Genomic DNA, 22,230 nt, shown 5'->3' with positions numbered 1-22,230 from the left:
TTTAGTAGGATTTGAGACAGAATAGAATGTGTGCAGACAAACTTGATCCCTTGGTTCGTGTTCCAGAGTCTTATTTTGGGTGTAGAGCAAGTACATTTAGGTCTGTGCTCCAGTTTGGTTTCTGTTCTATGGAAACTAAAAGCTTTCAGCAGGAGAAATAAACCTAAAACAACCCATTGTCCCTTGGCTAAACTATTCAAGTAAACCAGTATCCTTAAACTGTGAAGCTGTTTGCCATATCTCAAGAAAATGCCCAGTTGAAGTAGGTCTTTTGAAGCCATCTCTGTGGTGCTTTTTAGTATTTTCCTTCCAGCAGATAACTTGGAGCAGGTCGCCAAAAATGCTCGATACTGAATAAATCTATCTTTATATTCTAATTGTTTGACAACCTGTGTTGGTGAAGTGGAATCTCAAGTAGCTTTGCTTTATTTTTCAGCTTGTAATGACCAGCCTACAGTCCATTCTAGAAAATGTGGATACACCAGAGTTACTGTGCAAGTGTGTCAAGTGCATTCTTCTGTTGTCCAGGTGTTATCCGCACATTTTCAGCACCAATTTTCGGGTAGGCTTAATTTCTCTGTATTTTTCTCTCGTAGGTAGAAAAGTTGTTGTACTATATTGAGTAACTAATTTTCCCTTGTTTTCCCCCCAAACTTCTTTACAGGACACAGTGGACATACTGGTTGGGTGGCATATAGATCACACTCAGAAACCTTCATTGACTCAACAGGTGTCTGGTGAGTTTGGCTGAAGGGTTCACTCTGGCTTGTAGAAATTGGGGGTGGGAGATTATACTAATCTGATTCTACTAAGGTGCAAGGTGACAAAATGAAAATGAGTTTCTGGGTCTGCAATCATAGATTTTGTTCCTAATTTATATATTTTTTTGCCATTTTATGGTATACATGGAAAGATGGGACGCTTTATTTGAACTGTATTTAAACATCTGTCGATTTGTTCACCTCCGTAACAGTTAGTAGGTTTATTAAAATTTTAATTCTCAAAAATTAAGCTATGAAAGAAAAAACTGTTATTTATATACCTAAACAAATTATTGTGGTATAGATGCTTTAGTTTATGAAAATCCCATTTTTGTGCATTAACTAGTTCCTTTGTTTTAATTGGCCTGGTATTTTTTATGTAGGATGGCTGCAGAGCTTGGAGCCCTTTTGGGTGGCTGATCTTACTTTTTCTACAACGCTCTTGGGACAGTTTTTAGAAGATATGGAAGCTTATGCTGAGGTAAATGAGGCTTGATTGTATATACCAGGATTAACTGTTACAGATTTTATTAAGACATGCACAGCTGTGATTTAGGCATGTATTACCCTTGGAGAAAATGAAATTATAGGATTTTCCTGAGGAAAAGGGGGTCAAATTACACAGTACATATTCAGATAATGTGGAACAACAATTCTAGAGTGCTCATAGACTACGTGGACTACAATTGTAGCCAGGTTGTCAGTCCTTATTAAGAGTACCATGTTATAACAAAATCATCAAAGGAGGACTCCCTTTATTTCTAAAATGCTGCAGTGATGACATATTACTGTCTTATTTTCCTTTTACCCAACATTGATGTGTTATGGAAGAGGCTGTTAAGGGGGGAAGATTCTGAATGTTTCCATAGATTCCATAGTAAATGTATTTTTAAACAAAGTGATAGGATACATTCTGCAGAAAATAATGTAGCAAGAGGTTTTGAACCTGTTAGAAAGCTAGAACTTAATGGTTTAACTTTTCTTTGACACTATAACCTTTGCTTGTTAATACAGCTTAGAGTTTTTCTGAAGCTGTCATTATATGATGTGGTTTTGGCTCCTGTATATTTTTATAACTGGATTGTGCAGTAGTCTATATGTTAATGTAGTGCTAGCAGAATTGCCTTGCATGCAGATCCTATAGGTAAGGTTGTACTTCCTACACAATCTCTTTAACTCAGCACAGAATAAATCATTCAGTTCTATGTGTGTGTTTATACTTCCAGTGGTACAGCTCCATCAACTAGCATTCATGTATCTCTTTGGCCCTCTTCTGCCCACAGAAACTTGCACTGCTGTAACTATAGGCATATGATTGAAACATATGAAGTTAGCATGGTAGGTTAATGCATAGCAGCTTATCTGCTGAACTGGATGGAGTGCATACTCCTAGTCATGGAAGAGCCCTGAGATAACATGTTAATTTAAGTTGTGGGGAAGGTGATTCAGGGTAGTGCGTTCATTCTTGCCATGGGGTAGACCAAGGCTATATCTATACTGCTGAGATCAGCACTGGGTAGGTTCCCAGGTACTGCTGCCAGCTGGCATGGAATAGTCTGCTGGTCAAATCAGTCTGCAGATAAAGGTAGCTGTGTGTAAACAGTGTAGTGGGGATGGCCACCTGGACATCTTGATGCCAGGCTGTGGCTAGAAATTGTTTGGGACGGTGGCAGAAGTATGAAGGCACCTGCTATAGCAGTGCTGCATATTGTCTTCCCAAGACCAGAAGCGTTATAATCTGTGTTTTAATTTTCGAGATACAGCCTAAGAGTATTGTATTTTAGTGGCTAAGCTGTGGAATGGCATTTAATTGTGATTCTGTGACTTGCATATCTTTGTCTGCCTGTATCCTGCCTTTGCAAAATTAAGTACATTGAATAAATAATCTGAAGCTGTATATGTCTGGAAACTTGCTACAGTTAGTTTTAACATCAAATTTGGGGCTTTATGTATTAACTGTTAATAATGCATCCTGACATACAAAATCTGTGCACTGCAGGACCTCAGCCATGTGGCTTCTGGGGAGTCCCTAGATGAAGATATTCCTCCTCCCTCTGTATCATTACCCAAACTGGCTGCGCTTCTTCGAGTTTTCAGTACTGTGGTGAGAAGTATTGGGGAGCGCTTCAGCCCAATTAGAGGACCACCGATTACGGAAGCATATGTAACTGATGTAAGAATTGATGTTTCTGCCTTTCTTCATTGCTGATGTGATTTATTACCATATAATGGCAGTTTTTTTGATTGATAAGTATGTGCTAAGTTTGAATCAAATGTATTCATTTGAAGAAATACATTGCGAGAGTTTTATTAAATGTTGATGTACATTGTGGCATATTGGAAGCCTATGGCAGGAAAAGTGAATGGTTTTTTGTCGGCAATTGTTTTCATGCAGTTAGATTTCTGTCTGTGTTAGCTGTCTTTGTTACTGCACAGTTACCACTCGTTCCAATTGCTATGGTGCTATAAAATCTGAACTCATATTGTGTGATTTATGAAGTGTAGTTTTTACATTATTTGTGCTGAAATTGCATCTAAGTAAAATGCAATAGCAAAGTCCGCTTGTTTCATATAGAACTTCATATGTGGTTAGTATAGTATGGTACAATATGAGACCTAGCTGCTATACTTCTGTTTTATGACCAGAATAGGGTGTGAATGACATTAAAACAAAGACTGCACAAGATAAAAATATCTGTAATCAACATTGCTTTGTTGCATGAGCTGTACAATGGAATTTGTGCTCCTATAGAGTTATGTTAGGGACAGAATGACTTCTCAAATAAATAAGCGTTGATTTCCCAATTAAAGCTAAGAAAGTTGTATAACTTGTCTTAATCTGCAGAGGATTCTTGTGATGTAAATTCCAGAGAGAAACTTAATCTGTATGTTAGGAAAGAGCAGGTGTTCTATTGTCATCAGATGTAGAAGAATGGATGTCTGAATAACTGATCTGGGTTTTCTAGGTCTGTTCAGGCCTTTAGGTGATAAGATGCAAGCAGTCATGAGTTTATTTCTGTTCTTATACTTGTGCAGTACAATATCATGATAATAATAATACCATGATACAGAGTATGTTAATGGATAGAACATCAAATAGATGTTAAATTAAATAACATGTGGTTCTTGTCTCTTTTTGTTTCAAAATAAATTGATACATTTCTTTTCATTTTCCAGGTTCTGTACAGAGTAATGAGATGTGTGACTGCTGCAAACCAAGTGTTCTTTTCAGAAGCAGTACTCACAGCTGCCAATGAGTGTGTTGGTGTTTTACTTGGCAGTCTGGATCCAAGTATGACTATACACTGTGACATGGTTATCACATACGGATTGGATCAAATGGAAAATTGTCAGACTTGTGGCACTGATTATATCATTTCAGTCCTGAATTTGTTGACGCTGGTGTGTACATGTTATTTTGTTTTTCCAATGGGAAAATACTGTTGTTTTTTTTTAAAGCAAAATGCTTTGTTTTTTCTGTCTGTTAAATGTATGCTTAAAACTTTCCTTTTCCTGATTGCAAGCAAGAAATTCTACTGCTAGTATTCATTCCTGAAAAGCCCATGTTGGTAGCTTGTTTATGCATTTGGGTTGTTGATGACTTGGTTTTCATTTTAGCCTGAGTATTGTTTTTATTTTGTTGGTATCTTTGTCTTGCTTCACTGTTGGTCTCCGCAATTGATACCACCAGAGTTTTAGTACTTAATATTCCCAGTTTTTCTATTGAATATCTGCATATGCCATCACTGGGAAATCAGTATTCTTCAAAAATGTAGCTCTGAGACTACAAGTCTCCTATGGATGTAGGTTGATCGAGCAATTTTCTCTCAGCTATTCTGTCAAAGCCTCAAAGTAACTAATTATTTGTGTGAATTTAGGAGGACAAATTACAAATACTTGTGTTGGTGGGAAACTTCTAACTGTGCTGTATGCAAGACAGAAAAAAGGTGTTTTGATTAATCTTCCTTAATCTGTTGTGATATAATTAGATTAAAGGTATTTATTTAGAAGTTGGTTAAAGGTGTTTGCTTTGTTTTTATCCCCAGATTGTTGAACAAATAAATACAAAACTACCATCATCATTTGTAGAGAAATTATTTATTCCGGAGTCTAAACTGCTTGTACTTCGTTATCATAAGGAGAAAGAGGTAAGAGAAGTGACTCTACAGGTGTGTTACTATAACCTTACACTTGTAGAATATATTTACCAGGGTGTAAAATCCTGTTCATTTTAAAGAAGCTGTGAGAGAGCAGATATAGCTGGTTTGTGGTTTTAGCTTTTAGATTCAGTGAGAGTTTGCAAGTTCTCTGCCTGGTATGACAATGAAGTACTTAGTTCATGTGGCTTTCATATTCAGTGTGCATTACGCAAGTGGTCTAGAAAGCAATCTACAGACTGTGGGTGATGCTTAATTACAGAAAACTGAAGATTAGGTATGATTATTGAGACTGAGTTATCCAGTTTTTAATTCTGCAGAAGTAGTTAATTTTATTTTGATTACATGCTAATCTTTTGTTTCTTTATTTTGTACTGTCAAGGTTGTTGCAGCAGCCCACGCTGTGTATCAGGCAGTACTGAGCCTGAAGAACATTCCTGTTTTGGAGACTGCTTACAGGTTGATTCTAGGAGAAATGACCTGTGCTCTGAACAGTCTTCTCTATAGTTTACATCTTCCCGAGGCCTGTTCTGAAATCCAGCATGACTCTTTCAAGAAGCATGTATTTACTGTGGAAAATGCAAAGTTTGTTGTTATATTTGACCTCAGTGCCCTAAGTACTATTGGAAATGCTAAGAACTCATTAATTGGGGTGAGTAAAAATTATATAGGTAAAGTCTGTGTGATTTTAACTTTGTGCATAATGAAAAGTGCTTTCTAAGGTAAAATGTCTTAGCAGGGCTATTGCTGGATTGAAGCCATTGTTGTCAGAACAATTCTGCTTTTTTGAAAATGGTCAGATTAAAGCAGTTCAGTGTCTTCCCCCATAGCGTATCAGCTGTGTGAAAATACCGGTTACAGGTTATTATTTATACAGGTATAAATAAGGATAAATTGCTCTTAACAAATTGTTTTAAAAGGGGAAAGAAATCAGTTATGATCAAGATCAGGAAATTAACGCAGTTGTAAAATACTGTTTTGTGTGGGAACAAGTAAAACAGCAGTTAATTGTGTGGAAGGCTACACTTTAAAAGTGAATCCTATTTATGATGTTTCTGTGCTTATGTTACAATTCTTTTTAATAGATGTGGGCCCTTTCGCCAACTGTGTTTGCACTACTGAGTAAAAATCTGATGATTGTTCATGGTGACATAGCAGTTCATTTTCCTGCTGTCCAGTATGCGGTACTCTATACGTTGTATTCACATTGTTCCAGGTATGGAGACTCATAGTTCATCGGTATTTTAAGTGTACTAGGATGAGCTGATTTGAACAGAATAAATATGGGGTGGAGGAATGTATTTAATAGCGTTTGACAATTAGTTTTGCCCAAAGTACTCCCATCAGTTTTTATTTAATAATTTGTAGGCAGCCTGCATTGCAGCCAGCAAAACATGCTCTAGCTTAAAATTTGGCATTTAATTTGGCGGAGGATTGGGAGTCTTGAGTTTGAGTAAAGTGAGGAAGAAAATGTCACATGACTACCAGTAATGTCAAATCCCAAGTGTTATAACCGTATTAACTTCTGCTTTCTTTCTTTTTGTTTCTTATATACTGTAAGAAAGCTTTTTCCATTTTCTTGCCTTTCCTTTCAGACATGACCATTTTATATCCAGTAGCCTCAGTTCTTCCTCTCCCTCCCTGTTTGATGGTGCAGTTATTAGTACTGTAACCACAGCAACAAAAAAACATTTCTCAATCATACTGAACCTTCTGGGGCTACTGCTGAAGAAGGATAACCTTACTCAAGATACCAGGTAACCATCATGTTCTAATTAACCAGGAAATGTCTTCTCCCAGTAGAATGACTTAATTTGGAAAATGGGATTTATTCTTATCAGTAAAATGTAGTGTAACTTTAACCACTAGTTAACCAGTGTTTGGTTTTTATGAAGCAAGAATAGTAGGCTATATGTGGGAAGAGTAGCTGCTCACTTTAATGCATGAAAATTAAATAAATTGAAACCATTGTAAGATCTATACATAAATATCAGTGCTGCCAAACTTCACTGAAAAGAGCATTTTGCTAATTGAAAGTACCCTACTAGAAGAGCTGCGTGTGTGTGTTATTTACATGATATGAAATCTAAGGACAGTTTTAATGTTACAAAACCTTTTATTTAAAAGAGGAGGACTGTGGTATGATGTTGATCTGTAACACAAAGTAATTTAAGTTGTATTGAAAGGTATTTTTGTGACCATATGGAGCATCTAACAGTTTTGGTTTTGTTTTTTGAAGGAAACTGCTTATGACATGGGCTTTGGAAGTGGCTGTTCTGATGAAAAAATCAGAGACATACACACCCTTATTTTCTCTCCCATCTTTCCATAAGTTTTGCAAAGGACTTTTGGCAAACAGTAAGATTTTATTCATTGACTTTCTTTTATATGCCAGAATTACATACAGAAGTTCTTTTTACATATCATGGTTAGCTGTAACTGTGATGGTTCTACTTTTAGAAGTGCTTCTGGTTTTTATTGTATGAAAACTTGCAGTCCTTCTGTCTTTATTTTTTCCTCAAACACATCCCTTGCCATGACTTAAGCAAACAGTTGTTTTCTTAAAATAATACTTAATGAATATGATGGTAATCTACATGAAACAGCAGCAATGGCTTGAATTCTGCAAGTATGATTGTGTATTATTTGATTAAAAAGCAGTAGAACAATGCCATAACATGATGTATTGTTCTGTACGTTAGAATAATGTGGATATTTAGATATGGGAGCAAATGCTTTTGGTAGCATAGTACCAGCAAGAGCACTGAGTTTCTGAGATCAGGAATTGCTAACTTCATACTGGAAATAAGTAATATATAATGGAAGCCATAACATAATTAGTTGATCAGTGGTCAGAAGAGGCCACACAAGTGACACACAAGGCAAGTGACTTCCTATTACAAAGTATTTATCTGACACAGTAAAACGACTCAACTAAATGAAAACAGAAATAAGGCATATAGCCTCTTTATTGTAGAGCAGCTGTTCTGTAAAAATATGTAGATGGTCTGTAGCAACCAGAGTAATGTGTAAGTTACCTGTTTCTAGCAACAGTAACTTTTTTTTACTTTCAATTCCTTAATTCAGCCCTTCTGGAAGATGTGAATATTTGTCTTCAAGCATGTAGCAGCCTCCATGCCCTGTCCTCCTCCCTACCAGATGACCTTTTACAAAGGTACTTGCACAGCGTTATATCTGTGATTTGAATTATGCTGTTCGTGGAAATGTTAAGACCTTTTTTCACCCACTTTTTGTTGCAGATGTGTTGATGTGTGTCGTGTTCAATTAGTTCATAGCGGTGCTCGTGTAAGGCAGTCTTTTGGAAAACTTCTGAAGTCAATTCCCTTAGATGTGGTGTTGAGGTAAGTTCTCAGATTAACTCCCTATAGAGAACAGTTTTCCTTCTTTCTCAGAATACTTTCTTTTTGCAGAATGAAAAATAATGCTGAATGGATGTTAACACAGTTATCTTCTAATGTGTGTAATTTACTAGTTTATTATCCAGTAATTTTATAAGTATGAACAAACTTGATAAGCTGTGCAGCACTTCTTGAAACAAATTATGACTACTTTTAAGGTCCACGTTATCCAGAGCTTCAGCAATATTTTGTCCTATTCTTATCATAAAGAATTGAACCGTTAAAGTGTGTTGTCTCATCTCCAAAGAGTATGCTAATTTCCTCTCACTGTACGTGTATAGATGTATCTATCTTCTGCATAACTTTTTTTTCTGATTTATTCAACTATATGGCTTGTTTTTCCCACTGTTCCTGCAGTAACCGTACCCACACAGAAATACAAGAAATTTCTTTGGCTATAAGAAGTCATATGAGCAAAGCTCCAAGTAATACATTCCACCCACAGGATTTCTCTGATGTCATTAGTTTTATTTTGTATGGAAACACTCATCGAACTGGGTAAGAACTTTTTAAAACCAAAATTAATTGGTCTTGAATTAATAGTGAAGAATTTATAACTCTATCTAGTTGAAAATTTGTAACTATTTTGTTACAGTTTTACCTTTTTTTTTTTTACAGTTCCTTTTAAGTATTTATAATTATCCTTGAATATGTGTATTTTACATTATGTGCATAGCTGCTGAAAATAATCTCAAGAGAGATTTGATTGAGAACAATAAGTAACTGGCATATATGCATTATAATCTTGTTACTGTATGAACTTGTGTTTATGTACAGATCTTTTCTTTCAGGAAAGATAATTGGTTGGAAAGGTTGTTCTATAGCTGTCAAAGGCTGGATAAACGAGATCAACCAACCATCCCTCGTAATCTGTTGAAGACTGATGCTGTTCTATGGCAATGGGCTGTTTGGGAAGCAGCTCAGTTTACAGTTCTTTCTAAGCTGAGAACTCCTCTGGGTAGAGCCCAAGATACATTTCAAACAATTGAAGGTAATGTGAAAGTTTCCTTTTTTTCATAATATCTTTTTTTTATGAGTTTTTCTGGCTAAGAAATAAATGCCCAAAGCAAGAAACATAATGGTTTTATTTTTCAGTGATAATAGATTTTAACATGTCTTTGTTTGAAGTGCCAGGAGAAGCAGAATAGCAGTTGAATGTGAATGTGTTTTTTTTTCTTCCATGGCATATGTAGGTATTATTAGGAGTCTTGCAGCACATACGCTAAACCCTGATCAAGATGTTAGCCAGTGGACTACTGCAGACAATGATGAAGGACACAGCAGCAATCAACTTAGGCTTGTTCTTCTCCTACAATATTTGGAGAATTTAGAAAAACTGATGTACAATGCTTATGAAGGATGTGCCAATGCCCTCACCTCTCCACCCAAGGTTTGTGTGTCTTACAGTACTGACGTTACTAGGAACCATCTGTTGACTTGAAGAATACATTTTCAGGACTGTGCAGGTCTTCACTCTGTAACCTTTTGGATTCTGCTGCATTTAAGCACGTACTCTAATGAAACGTGTGAACAGAATAGCTTCTAAAGGAGAGCTTGAGGTTGTTAATTTGTCTGGCTATGATGTAGTTTTTTTCCTAGAAGATTGGGGTTGTGGGGGGGAGGAGGAGGGGAAAGAGCTTATTTCTGCAGTATCAGCATGCATAGTGGTACAGCAGTAAGCCAGTCTGTGTAGGTTTTTCTGGCTGTTGCTTGTTTATATGTTGTTAGGAGTCCTCTGATTATTTGAGGCCTCAGAATTGCCTTTTGAAGAGTGAAGTAAGATGAAGTTTTCTGAAGTTTTAGCTGCAAAATATCCTTCAGGAATTGTAAGATTATCTTTTTCTGCCTTAAAAGGTTATCAGGACATTCTTTTATACAAATCGCCAGACGTGCCAAGATTGGCTGACACGGATCAGACTTTCCATCATGAGAGTTGGACTGCTGGCTGGCCAGCCTGCTGTGACAGTCAGACACGGTTTTGACTTACTCACAGAAATGAAAACTAATAACAGTTTATCTCAGGTATTCTCTTTTAAAATGCCATCGACTGTCATAAAAATATCCCCACTATGTCTTAAAGTCTAAGCTTATGTAGTCAGTGGTTGTTAACCAAGTCTTTTCTAAGAGTGATGTTTGTTTTTATGTGAAAAGTGACTCTTGAGGTTTCTACATTTCTATTGACAGATTTTTGCGGTTGGGTGATGCTGTGGATTGGAGATTACAAGTGTACTCTGTGCATTTGGTTAAACACAGTACATAAGTGAATGCTGTGATTCATTCACAGCTTGGATTGAGTAGTTTTTGTTTAAGCAGAAGGTACTGCTTAAACCTTAAACTTGCTGTTCTGTTGTATTAGTCTGAAATTTGTGGCAGTCTCTGACTTGTCTCTGTGAGCAGGAGAGTTGTATTCTGAGGGATTTTTTTTTTCCTTCATGAAGTAACTGGCAGAGGCAGATAAACACAGGGGTGGGATGAGGGAATCAAGCAGTCGTTGGCTTAAACGTCAGTAACTTGGTCTACTGAAGTCTTAACTAAAGAGCTCTGCTAGGTGTTTCTTACTCCTACTTTGTTATGATTTCTTAGGTTTATTTTAATGTAGCTGTATACCACTGTGTGCAGTGATTACAAGCTGTTAACATGTAAACTGGGGATTTATGGCATGAATGCTTTCTTGAGTACCACTGCTTTTCTGAAAGCAGTGTTGATGAAGAGATGGACAGAGTACTACACTTGTAAAGGCATGTAATGAAGTACTGCTTTACTGTATTCAGGCATTTAACAATGCATGTGACTCTTACTTCACTTAAGATTTGTTAAGTAAGGGTTTTTGTTTGGTTTTAGGGAAATGAATTGGAAGTGACAATTATGATGCTGGTGGAAGCATTATGTGAACTTCACTGCCCTGAAGCTATTCAGGGTATAGCTGTCTGGTCTTCTGCTGTAGTTGGGAAGAGTCTTACCTGGATCAACTCTGTAGCTCAGCAGGCAGAAGGGCGGTAAGTTTTCCCATATTTGTAAGGTTCTTTAAAATAATATCCAGGATTGTAGTAATATCTGAGGAGTTGCTCAGAAATGTCAAACTTAGTATGTGAATTGTTTCTTCTAGACCCAGTTTTACTCCCCATTAAATATTCTCTATTAAATATTTAACTCGTTTACTTGCATTCAGGTGTGGTAGCGTGGCAGTCAAATTTAAGTCATGCATCTCTTTCAACTTGGTTTGAAGTTGGATTAAATCTGAATGAAAAAGCTTTAATACAATGTTAGAATGTAGAAATTCAGTTCACAGACTTGTTTTGATGTTAATCAGTCTTTCTTTTGCTGAAGGTAGCCAATGAATATTTGGGTTGTTGTAAAGAAATGTTGCAAGTACATCACTTTACATAAAAGAAAATTGATTCTGTAAAGGGTTGACAAAAAGTATTAAACTATTTAAGGTTTGAAAAAGCAACTGCGGAGTACCAGGAGCACCTGTGTGCCATGACAGGAGTAGATTGCTGCATATCAGGCTTTGACAAAACCGTTCTGAAGTTGGCCAATTCCAACAGTGTGAATAATGCCAGCCCAAAGCACTCCTTGAATGGTCAGTATGTGTTGGTTTCTCCTGTGTATAAAATGAGAACATTCATTGGTAATTATAGCATCTGATTCTTATTTTTGACTTATTTCTGCCTGCAGTTAAATTTAATCACTTAATGCCATTGAAATTAAAGTCACATATGCATATGACAGTTTGCAGTATTGTATGTCTAGCTGAATGAGATTAATTGGTAAAATATTTTGTATTTTAGAAGTTAATTTTAAATTTAGATCATCATAACTGAAGGCTTAGTGCTTACTACATAAATGTATTATAGCTGCACTATTTATTAAAGGTTTTCTAGGCTGAGACTTTGCTTCAGTATTCTGTTTCATCTTTGAGAAGAGAGATTCTTTGTTCCTAATTCAGTCCTTCTGTTTTCCTATTTTAAAACTTCATTAGAGACATGGACTGAAGTTTTCCAAAACCTCCCTTGAAAAGACCCTGTATATTCATAAAAACGAGCAAACAAAAAACCCAGCCAGGAGAAAACAAACCAAGCATTCTTCCTTCACTCTGTCCTTTCTTAACTATTATGTAACAGTTGAAAAGAATGTTTCTTTAGTAAAGATGTGAGCATTACGTTTGAGCAATATTGTTAATATTTGAAAGCACATAAATATATTTAGATGTACCAACTGTTTGTTGTTGTTTCACAGGAGAAACTAGAAAAACTGTTTTGACTAAGCCAAGTGACTCTTCACCTGAAGTTATAAATTACTTGGGTAACAAGGCATGTGAATGTTACATTTCAATTGCTGATTGGTCTGCTGTTCAGGAATGGCAAAATATGGTCCATGACTTGAAGAAAAGCACGAGTAATACCTCAATCAATCTGAAAGCAGATTTTAACTACATAAAGTAAGAATTTAATTCATTTATTCAGCAGTGTCTTACGTTATTGTAGTTCTTGTGGACCTTAGTAATAATGTCATTGAAATAAGGGTGTGATAAGGAAGTCTCATTTCTAGGGGAGGAAAACATACTTATCTGTATGGCCTGTAAATATTTGACATTGAAGTTATTTGGAATGGAACTTCATTTAAGTCAAAGCTTACTTTCTATGCATTAAGAAAATAATAAAAATTGTTTTTGTTTTTAAATTCTTGCATAGTCAGCAAGGAATAGTTAGGAAATTATTATTTATGATTTATTGAAACTTGAGTGTTTTGATACTTTTTTTGTTTTTGCTGTTTGAATAAGAGAGATTTTGCTTCTGGATGAATCAAGAAATGTGAAAATAAACCTGTAAAAATTGAATTGCAGATCTCTGAGCAGCTTTGAGTCTGGTGAACTTACTGAATGCACTGAACAACTGGAATTATTACCAGGAGAAAATATCAACCTGCTTGCAGGAGGATCCAAAGAAAAAATAGGTATGTTATTTCAAATAAAAAATGACATTATTTGAATTTCTAAAGTAGATATTTTTGCATTTATCTGTGTGACAAACTATAGCTTCTGAATGCAGTTTCCTATGTTTGGTGGATTGATATAACCTTTATGAATTCGGCTTCAAAATGATTTACAATGATAATTTGAAAAAATAACTTGTAATGTTTAAAATGTGTATTTTCTGGAGTTAGTGTGTTGTAAGTAACTTGTTAATCTTAATATGAATGGATAGTCATGTAAAAGTAATTTATTTATTTTTCCCTAAGATTTCAAAAATTCATTCTTAACATGTGATATTTGGAAATTCAATGTAGTTTCATTTTTTTTAAATCTCTTTGTAGACATGAAGAAGCTCCTTCCTAATATGTTAAGTCCTGACCCAAGAGAACTTCAAAAAGCAGTTGAAGTACAACTTCTGAGAAGTTCAGTGTGTCTGGCGACAGCTGTAAACCACATGGAACAGGAGCAAAAGTGGCAGTCAATATCTGAGTAAGTTGCAGCATGCTGTTAATGAGTGTAATGTACTATGACAAGCTGTTCTTATTTTTCAAATGAAACTTTGTGAACTGCATAATCAGTCCTTCAGCATTTATAGGATTGTTGACTCCTAGCTTAGTTTGTTATGAGGTATAAACTTACTCAGGGGACATAAATTGGTATTTAACTTAGTTTGTTAGTTGAGTCAAACTGTGTCTTGTGTATGGTTTTTTGAATGATTTCTTGATCATCCATATGCAGATGTTGGAGTTGCTTTTTTATTCAGTATTTTTAATACTGTTTTCTAGCACATAGTCCAGCTAATGAAAATTGCTGTTTACTTTTATTTCAGAAATGTTATAAAATACTTAAAACAAACATCACGAATAGCTATTGGACCTTTAAGACTTTCCACGCTCACCGTGTCTCAGTCTTTACCAGTGTTGAGCACTCTTCAGTTGTATTGTTCTTCTGCTTTAGAAAACACTGTATCCAACAGGCTGACATCAGAGGTATGGCTGCATGTTTAAAATGTTAATTTGATTAACAGCTTTCTAATTCTGTAGCTGTGTTATGAAGTATTGAATGCAGAATGTAGAAATAAAGAATTACTGAGGTTGGAGAAGACCTTCAAGATAGTCAAGTCCAAATGTCAGTCAGAACTACCTCAATGAATGGGAGCTCCACTGCTTCTTTGGCAGCCCAGTCCAGTGCTTGACCAAGAAGAAACTCTTCCTGGTATCTGATCTAAATCTCACTGGCGATTTGAGAACGTTTTCTTTCTGGCCCATGTTAATCACACTGTTAAAAGGCCCTTTTAGTTTTCTAAAGTTCTTTGACCCATTTGTTTTATTTTAAATTTGCACTTCAGACAGATTTCCATAACCATAAATACATCACTTCTTTCAACAATTCTTTGAAAAGCAACTTACAATAAAATTGCAGTAACGTCATGAAAGTAACCTTCAACTATTAAGAAAACAATTACTTTGTCAAGTGAAGACTCAGTGTCAAACTGCAGTGAACATAGGTGACCTGTCTTCTGAACAGTGTGACTAGGAACAGTTGTTCTTGTTGAGCTTGTTCTTAAGGTTGTCCTCTCAAAATCAAGCATGTCTTCATAGGTCTACATATTATATATTGGCTTTTTGCTAGTTAGTCATGCTTTTTGACTACTAATACTGACAGTAAGAATACTTGCTTTGCACTGAAGTAGTCTTTGCTTTTAATAAATGAAAATATTTATTAAGCTCTCTGACATCTGTACAACCTTCATGCCACTCTCAGGACTGTCTTATACCTCTCTTCAATGATGCTTTGAGGTCATGTAAGCAGCATGATGTGAGGCCGTGGATGCATGCACTGAGATACACAGTGTACCAGAATCAACTGATGGAAAAACTTAAAGGTATATAAACTCTTATTTAAGTGTTAAAAATTGTTTTATACAGAATTTAAACTTTAAATTTCCTTTAAACATGAGAGCTGCATCTTGTATTACTAAAATTAGCTTTTGTATTCAAGGTTTTGTTATTTAGATGTCTTCCCTGACCAAGGTCTCTCAGTTACTTCTGCAATGCAGGCTCTTTTTAAGAAAATGTGAGTCCTGGGTTCATTCTTCTAATTGCACTTTACTTGCTCATCTCATTGTACTTTGAGTATTTCACTTTTGAATGCTTCACTACTTAAAAATGGTCATGAAAACCATGGAAGTGCATTTCTAGATTAAAAATAATAAAGCCACTGAAATGTCTTAAGGAATTTTTAGGCAATACAAAAGAGTTGGCCAAGTTCTTTACTGACAGCAGTCTACAAAATGCTCCTATGTTGGAGAGAAATTAGACCCCAGATAAAATGACTGTGTTGTTTTTTAAACTAACTGTGCTTAGTATGTCTTGCTTTCTTCTTCAGAGCCAACAGTCCCAATTAAGAGTCATCTAATGGAGCTGGGCTTAACAGCAGCAAAATTTGCACGAAAGCGAGGAAATATTGCCCTGGCTACACGTTTACTTGCTCAGTGCAGTGAAGTTCAGCTGGGAAAAACCACCACTGCGCAGGACTTAGTCCAGCACTTTAAGAAACTCTCTGCACCAGGTCAGATTGATGAAAAGTGGGGTCCTGAACTTGATATCGAGAAAACAAAACTGTTATACACAGCAGGTGAGTTTCTGCTAATGGTATTGTAGATGCTTGAGCTTCTTGTATTCATGACCAGGCTAAATCCTTTGACCTTGAGTAAGTCTTAATAGGGCAGCATCATTAGGAATTGCTTTCATCCTATTAATTGTTGTCTCAATCTGAGTTTTCTTTCTAAGATACATTGTTATGAGCTGTATCTGAAAATACTGAATTTCTGAAAAAGTGTTTTAAATGAAATTAACACTACTGAAAATAACGCTTTTCATAATGTGCAGGTCAGTCAACACATGCCATGGAAATGCTGAGTTCTTGTGCCATATCATTTTGCAAATCTGCCAAGGCTGAATATGCAGTTGCTAAATCTATTCTTACGCTGGCTAAATGGATTCAAGCAGAATGGAAAGAGATTTCAGGACAGTTAAAACAAGTATATAGAGCTCGTCAGCAGCAGAATCACACTGGTCTGTCTACCTTGTCTAAAAACATATATACGTTGATTGATCTCCCAGCTGTTAATACATTGGAAGAGGAATATCCCAGGATTGAAAGTGAATCTACAGGTAGAGTTTTCTTGCTTAGTTATATTTTGTTAAATTAATTACTGGTGGTTACACTGAGGGATCCTGCTAGTTATAAAGAACAAATAATCAAATGCATATTTGTTTTAAGTACATATAAACAGTGTATTTTTGTATAACAGTTATGTATACACTATTAAAGAAATCAACCCTTAATAATTCACATTTCATATTTCTTTCCTGATATTTTGTCACTTTATTTCTTTCCTGAACATGAAACTGTAATGTATTTATTTTATATGAAGAGGATATACAATCTTGTCATGCTTCTGTTTGCTTTCAGCTCTTGAATTTTTCTTCAGATGACAAGATAATTCCTTATTTAAATGTGGATTTTTACATGTACTTCAGAAATGATAAAACAGTTATTGGATGATAAGGGCTTTTCATTTTTAACTTTGAAGAAGAGAAATACTCAACTCGAAATGCACTTACGTAGCTTAGTTACTTCATAAAGTCTGCTTTCTGAAGCATAATATTTTCCTGTTTTTGGAGATGATGAGCCTCTTCCTTCAGTTTCATCCTTCTGTGACAGTGAAAGCAATCGTAGAGTACAGACAGTGGTTGTTAGCAACTGAAAAACTGTTCTGCAGTCAGTGCCAGAGCTGAAAAAGAACTGCTCTGGGAAATTTTACGTATGGGTACTAACTTAGCCAAAAAGAGTTATGTACTTAGAATATTTTGCTGTTATTTTGTATGTTGAGGAAGTCAGATGTATGTATTACACTGTAATGTATGTTGCTCCATTTTTCTCTCTTGCAGTAAATATTGGAGTTGGAGAACCTGACTTTATCTTGGGACAGCTGTATCACTTGTCTTCGGTACAGGCACCTGAAGTGGCCAAATCTTGGGCAGCCCTGGCTAGTTGGGCTTATAGATGGGGCCGGAAAGTAGTTGATAATGCCAGGTAAATTCATCCTAATGGTTAAAGCATAATTACAGCATAATTATTATTATTTTTTTTTAAGATGAGCTTTAGCATTGTATTATTGATGGTAGTACTTTATGGTCAAAAGTTAGATGTGAGCAAGGAACTATGACTATTGATCTGACCTTTCAAAAAGCGAGTTTCTGTATGTGATCAAGGATGAAGATTTATCTTTCAAGTTCTATGTATGTAATGTTAATGGGCTCCTCAAATAAGAACATGACTTATTAAATGTTACAGTCAGGGAGAAGGTGTTCGTCTGCTGCCCCGGGAAAAATCTGAGGTTCAGAGCTTGCTTCCAGACAACGTTACAGAGGAGGACAAAGAGAAGATTTATGGGATTCTTGGGCAAGCAGTGTGTCGTCCAGCTGGGATTCAAGTAAGTGTGAATTTTCCTACTTAAAATATGCTCAGCTTTGTGATTTATTTTCTTTCCCCTAGTTGTGTTTCATATTAACTTCTGTAAGTGTTTTGTAGTTAAAGTTCAAACAATATACAAGTTCTCTAAAGAAAGCAGCTGTTAGTTAAGTAGTACATGGGCTGTGGTAGTACAGTTACACAGTGCAGTTGGATGAGTTGCACAAGCAAAAAGAGTGGATTAAAAACTAATGGATCCTTGTAGAGAAGGCTTGAAGACTTGGTCAAATCTGTTATCTCTTTATTTGTACTTAGGATGAAGATATGACTCTGCAAATCACTGAAAATGAAGACAATGAAGAAGATGATATGGTGGATGTTATATGGCGTCAATTATTAACAACTTGTCCCTGGCTTTCAGATCTTGATGAAAATGCAACAGAAGGTTTAATTAAAGTATGGAGGAAAGTTGTAGACAGAATCTTCAGTCTCTATAAACTCTCCTGCAGTGCATATTTCACTTTTCTCAAACTCAATGCTGGTCAGGTTAGTGTTGTGCTGATAGGGAAGTTCAAATATAAAAGTTTCTAAATTATGAGATGAACTATATACTTAAATTAGAGGAGTATTTCTTTCTTTTAAGGTTCCACTTGATGAAGATGATCCAAGGCTGCATTTAAGAAATACTTCTGAGCAAAGTACTGATGATGTTATTGTGATGGCAACCCTAAGACTGTTAAGGCTGCTTGTAAAACATGCTGGAGAGCTTAGACAGTATCTAGAACACGGGCTAGAAACAACACCTACTGCTCCTTGGAGAGGTAGGTATATGTTGCCTAGCTCTTAAAACCGACTTCAATGTGTCTTCGTAAATGTAAGTAGAAGCCTATCATTGCATTGTTGTTAAATAAAAATTTAAACACAATGGAAGGAAGGCTAGTTCTCCCCTGAATAATTTCATTAAAGTTGTTGTTCTTTCTGACATGCATTCTGATCTTTGAGTACAGATTTTCCTATGTTGTGACACTGAAAGAAGAAAGAAAATGTGGTTTGAGGAGAGTTACATTATTTTATCCTCTTAAAAGAATGTGTGTGTTTTCCCCTCTCGCTACAACTTGAAATATGTTTCAGATCAGTGTATGTGGCTGAAGCAGTAGCAGTTGTCTGTCAGCAGACTACTGCTTCAGTTTGTTCAGGGACATTCTCCAGGGAAGGTACAGAGTTAGCATAGAAGGCAGCAGAGGAGGAGGAAGCCAACTTCTACCCAACTTTGTTCATTTGGAATGTCCAGTTTTACTGACTTCAGGAACTATTGTTGTATCTCTCCTATTTTTCTAAAAATGATGTAACAGTGAAATCAGTTTTCTAGTGCTTAATTGAACTGATGTGATCTGCAATTCAATTTTATGATTAAATAAGCAATTCAGTTGCTTATGCCATAAAAGGCAGTTGTTTAAAACAAGAGGATGTTTTTGTTGGGAGCCTTGACTTTTCACAGTTGTAGAACTGTAAGTGTTGGAAGAGTGTTGGAAGGTATCTCAGGGTCATTTACATTCTCCCTTTGCATAAGTGGCATGCTTTAAAAATGTACATTGTTGAAAGTGTATGGAAAGAATACAGCACATCCTCCTCTCCTGTTTGTATAGGTATTATTCCTCAGCTCTTCTCTCGCCTCAATCATCCAGAAGTGTATGTTCGTCAGAGTATTTGCAACTTACTGTGTCGAGTGGCTCAAGATTCTCCTCATCTCATACTGTATCCTGCAATAGTGGGTACTATTTCACTCAGCAGTGAATCCCAAACATCAGGTATGAAAGGAAAATATCAAATGTTCAAAGCATTTTAGCTAACATGCTTTATTATACTGGGTAAAGTGATATTAATTTTTTTTTTCAGTAACTAATATACTGTATGAGGGACATTTACCAGTTTGGCACATCAGTTCTGAATTTTGTCATTAGTTATTGTCCCAGTACTTGGAGTTCTAACTCAAAACGAGGTATCGAGCGATATGACTTTGAAGGCCAGAAGAATATAGTTAATATTTTAACATCCTTTGTATTTACTCTTCTTCCAAATTTAGGGAACAAGCTTCCTTCTGCTATCCCTACTTTGCTGGGTAATATTCAAGGAGAAGAACTGTTGGGTGGTGAATGTGATGGTGGGAGTCCACCAGCTTCTCAAGAAAGTACTAAAGATGACACAAAAGTTGGATTAAATGAAGATCAAGCAATGATGCAAGATTGTTATAGCAAAATTGTGGAGAAACTCTCAACTGCAAATCCAACAATGGTATTGCAGGTAAGTAATTCTAATGTATGTTGAACAGCAAAATACTTACCTTGTTTGTAAGACTGCTGAAAGTTTGGTGCAACTTTGTTAGGCTGTCATCTTTATTAAGCTATTTGTGTATGAATATAAGTCTCAGTACTTTTTTGAAAGTAATGTAATATTTATTTTATGTAGGTTCAGATGCTGGTGGCTGAGCTGCGCAGAGTTACAGTTCTGTGGGATGAACTTTGGTTGGGAGTTTTACTGCAGCAGCACATGTATGTCCTCAGAAGGATTCAGCAACTGGAAGATGAAGTCAAAAGGGTCCAAAACAACAACACTCTACGCAAGTATGTCTTTGGGCTAAATCAAGGGAAAATTGTTACAGATGATTGTTTTCAAGGCATGCCATCAAAGTGATCAACTGTTGCACTTTAACTTGTACTGTCCTAGCTGCTTCTCTGTAAGCTAGTGGCCTTATTCAGAAGCATTTTGATGCCACAGCTGGTATGATTCAGAGGAGCATTTCATTTTAATACAGTTGTTCTTGGAGACCTTGTTATAGAGATGCATTATTTTGTGATTTCTCTGATGTTTTGTTTGCAGCCTGTTTTAATGCTCAACTTATGAGGTTACTTGTTTTTATGGTACTAAGAGAGCTTTTGTTGTTGTTGTGGTTTTTTTTTGTTTTTTTTATTTAATAGAGAGGAGAAGATAGCAATCATGCGTGAGAAGCATACAGCTCTAATGAAGCCCATTGTATTTGCTTTGGAACATGTACGGAGCATCACTGCAGCTCCTACAGAAACTCCTCATGAGAAATGGTTTCAGGATAACTATGGAGGTGCCATCGAAAATGCATTGGAGAAACTTAAGAATCCTTTGAATCCTGCTAAACCTGGAAGCAGCTGGCTCCCCTTTAAAGAGGTATTATATGCACAGTAACTTTTGTCTCTTAACTAATATCTTGACTGTCTGCCATACTGCACTTCTGCCCAAAGGAGTTATTTTAATATCAACTTGAGGGTAGAGGGCTTCTGTTTTTTTAAATTCTGTCTTTCTGAATCTGTGTAATTTAAGTTCAGTAGCTTCAAATGCTAGCAAGCTGATACTCCGGTTATTCTGAGTGATAGCTCTTCTGTGCTGCAGCTTTCAAATGGTCAGCCCTTCTTGAATGTACTTATTCAATTATGTAATCTTGTTTTAGTTTTTTATATGTTGAGGGAAAACAAAAACTTTTGTGTTGCCCATGTGGACATCCAGAAGCAACTTAAATAGCTTGATAGACAAACTTAAGTTTACACAGAGTTCCTTCAGCTTTGCAAAGCAAGCAGGCATGGAGATGTATAAAGCGGAGGGAGGTTGCTGGAGGCTGCTGACTTTGACTACACCTGAAAGGTTTATAAATGCAGGAACAAACCTCTTGAGGAGTTTGAGTTGTGACTTTGTTGCTTATTACCAGACGGGCTGCATTTGCTTCATAAAAGATCTCTCTTGGATTTTGTTTCAGCTTCATTCTAAACTGTAAATGGATTAGTAAGGTGCCAAGGATGAAAAGCAGTTGTAGAAAATCTCTATGCTTTCTAGAAGAAGAAGACGGTTAAGTCTGTTTTTGATTTTTAACACTAGCTTTTAAAGTGAACCTCAACCTAAACCAAAACATTTCCTTGGAATAGGTTATGCTGAGTTTGCAGCAAAGAGCGCAGAAACGGGCTAGTTATATTTTACGGCTTGAAGAAATCAGTCCTTGGTTGGCTGCCATGATGAACACTGAAATAGCGCTCCCTGGAGAAGTATCCACCAGAGACACAGTCACAATCCATAGTGTGGGCAGCACCATCACAATTCTGCCTACCAAAACCAAACCTAAAAAGCTGCTTTTCCTGGGTTCAGATGGGAAGAATTATCCATACTTGTTCAAAGGTAAGAAATTGAAAAGTTTCTCAAACGAGTTAATCTCTGGTTACAAACCAGATAAACTAGAACTGGGAGGATGCATGTTTACAGCCATCTTCTAAGTGTATAATATGGACAGCGCGTTTCATCTGCTTGTTCCTCCCTTTATTCCACTTCACCATATGTGCTTAAGGCTTTTTGCCTTCCAAAGCTGTAAGCTGAGGGAGTTTCAAGTATCTTTTATATTTTTAGGGTTAACTGGGTGCGCTTTT

The 22,230-nt window shown here is 36.2% G+C and overlaps 1 protein-coding gene across 5 annotated transcripts in view; it reads left to right on the top strand.

Annotated features, from left to right (window-relative positions):
* The window catches only part of SMG1 (SMG1 nonsense mediated mRNA decay associated PI3K related kinase), a 55,558-nt gene that overhangs the window by 17,521 nt on the left and 15,807 nt on the right, over window positions 1-22,230 (top strand). For all 5 annotated transcript variants that reach the window (XR_014933868.1, XM_085514155.1, XM_015876711.3 and 2 more), the window contains 34 exons: window positions 437-562; window positions 665-737; window positions 1,145-1,242; window positions 2,761-2,934; window positions 3,939-4,163; window positions 4,808-4,909; window positions 5,301-5,570; window positions 6,004-6,134; window positions 6,514-6,675; window positions 7,158-7,276; window positions 8,006-8,093; window positions 8,179-8,280; window positions 8,695-8,835; window positions 9,129-9,328; window positions 9,531-9,727; window positions 10,192-10,359; window positions 11,179-11,333; window positions 11,775-11,920; window positions 12,577-12,778; window positions 13,184-13,293; window positions 13,654-13,801; window positions 14,142-14,301; window positions 15,077-15,197; window positions 15,701-15,949; window positions 16,204-16,488; window positions 17,269-17,413; window positions 17,675-17,813; window positions 18,107-18,337; window positions 18,435-18,612; window positions 19,438-19,599; window positions 19,875-20,092; window positions 20,258-20,412; window positions 20,767-20,989; window positions 21,739-21,985. Coding sequence is in view for 4 of the 5 variants with exons in the window: in XM_085514155.1 (XP_085370281.1) it covers window positions 437-562; window positions 665-737; window positions 1,145-1,242; window positions 2,761-2,934; window positions 3,939-4,163; window positions 4,808-4,909; window positions 5,301-5,570; window positions 6,004-6,134; window positions 6,514-6,675; window positions 7,158-7,276; window positions 8,006-8,093; window positions 8,179-8,280; window positions 8,695-8,835; window positions 9,129-9,328; window positions 9,531-9,727; window positions 10,192-10,359; window positions 11,179-11,333; window positions 11,775-11,920; window positions 12,577-12,778; window positions 13,184-13,293; window positions 13,654-13,801; window positions 14,142-14,301; window positions 15,077-15,197; window positions 15,701-15,949; window positions 16,204-16,488; window positions 17,269-17,413; window positions 17,675-17,813; window positions 18,107-18,337; window positions 18,435-18,612; window positions 19,438-19,599; window positions 19,875-20,092; window positions 20,258-20,412; window positions 20,767-20,989; window positions 21,739-21,985 (5,650 nt within the window). In the remaining variant the exon portion in view is untranslated. The remainder of the gene's footprint in view (window positions 1-436; window positions 563-664; window positions 738-1,144; window positions 1,243-2,760; window positions 2,935-3,938; window positions 4,164-4,807; window positions 4,910-5,300; window positions 5,571-6,003; window positions 6,135-6,513; window positions 6,676-7,157; window positions 7,277-8,005; window positions 8,094-8,178; window positions 8,281-8,694; window positions 8,836-9,128; window positions 9,329-9,530; window positions 9,728-10,191; window positions 10,360-11,178; window positions 11,334-11,774; window positions 11,921-12,576; window positions 12,779-13,183; window positions 13,294-13,653; window positions 13,802-14,141; window positions 14,302-15,076; window positions 15,198-15,700; window positions 15,950-16,203; window positions 16,489-17,268; window positions 17,414-17,674; window positions 17,814-18,106; window positions 18,338-18,434; window positions 18,613-19,437; window positions 19,600-19,874; window positions 20,093-20,257; window positions 20,413-20,766; window positions 20,990-21,738; window positions 21,986-22,230) is intronic.

The sequence above is a fragment of the Coturnix japonica genome, chromosome 13 (assembly GCF_054131305.1).
Source record: "Coturnix japonica strain WE chromosome 13, WE-NBRP24, whole genome shotgun sequence".
In the NCBI taxonomy this organism is placed as follows: domain Eukaryota; kingdom Metazoa; phylum Chordata; class Aves; order Galliformes; family Phasianidae; genus Coturnix; species Coturnix japonica.
The sequence above is the reverse complement of the archived record's forward strand: the minus strand, read 5'-3'. Positions and strand labels throughout refer to the sequence as shown.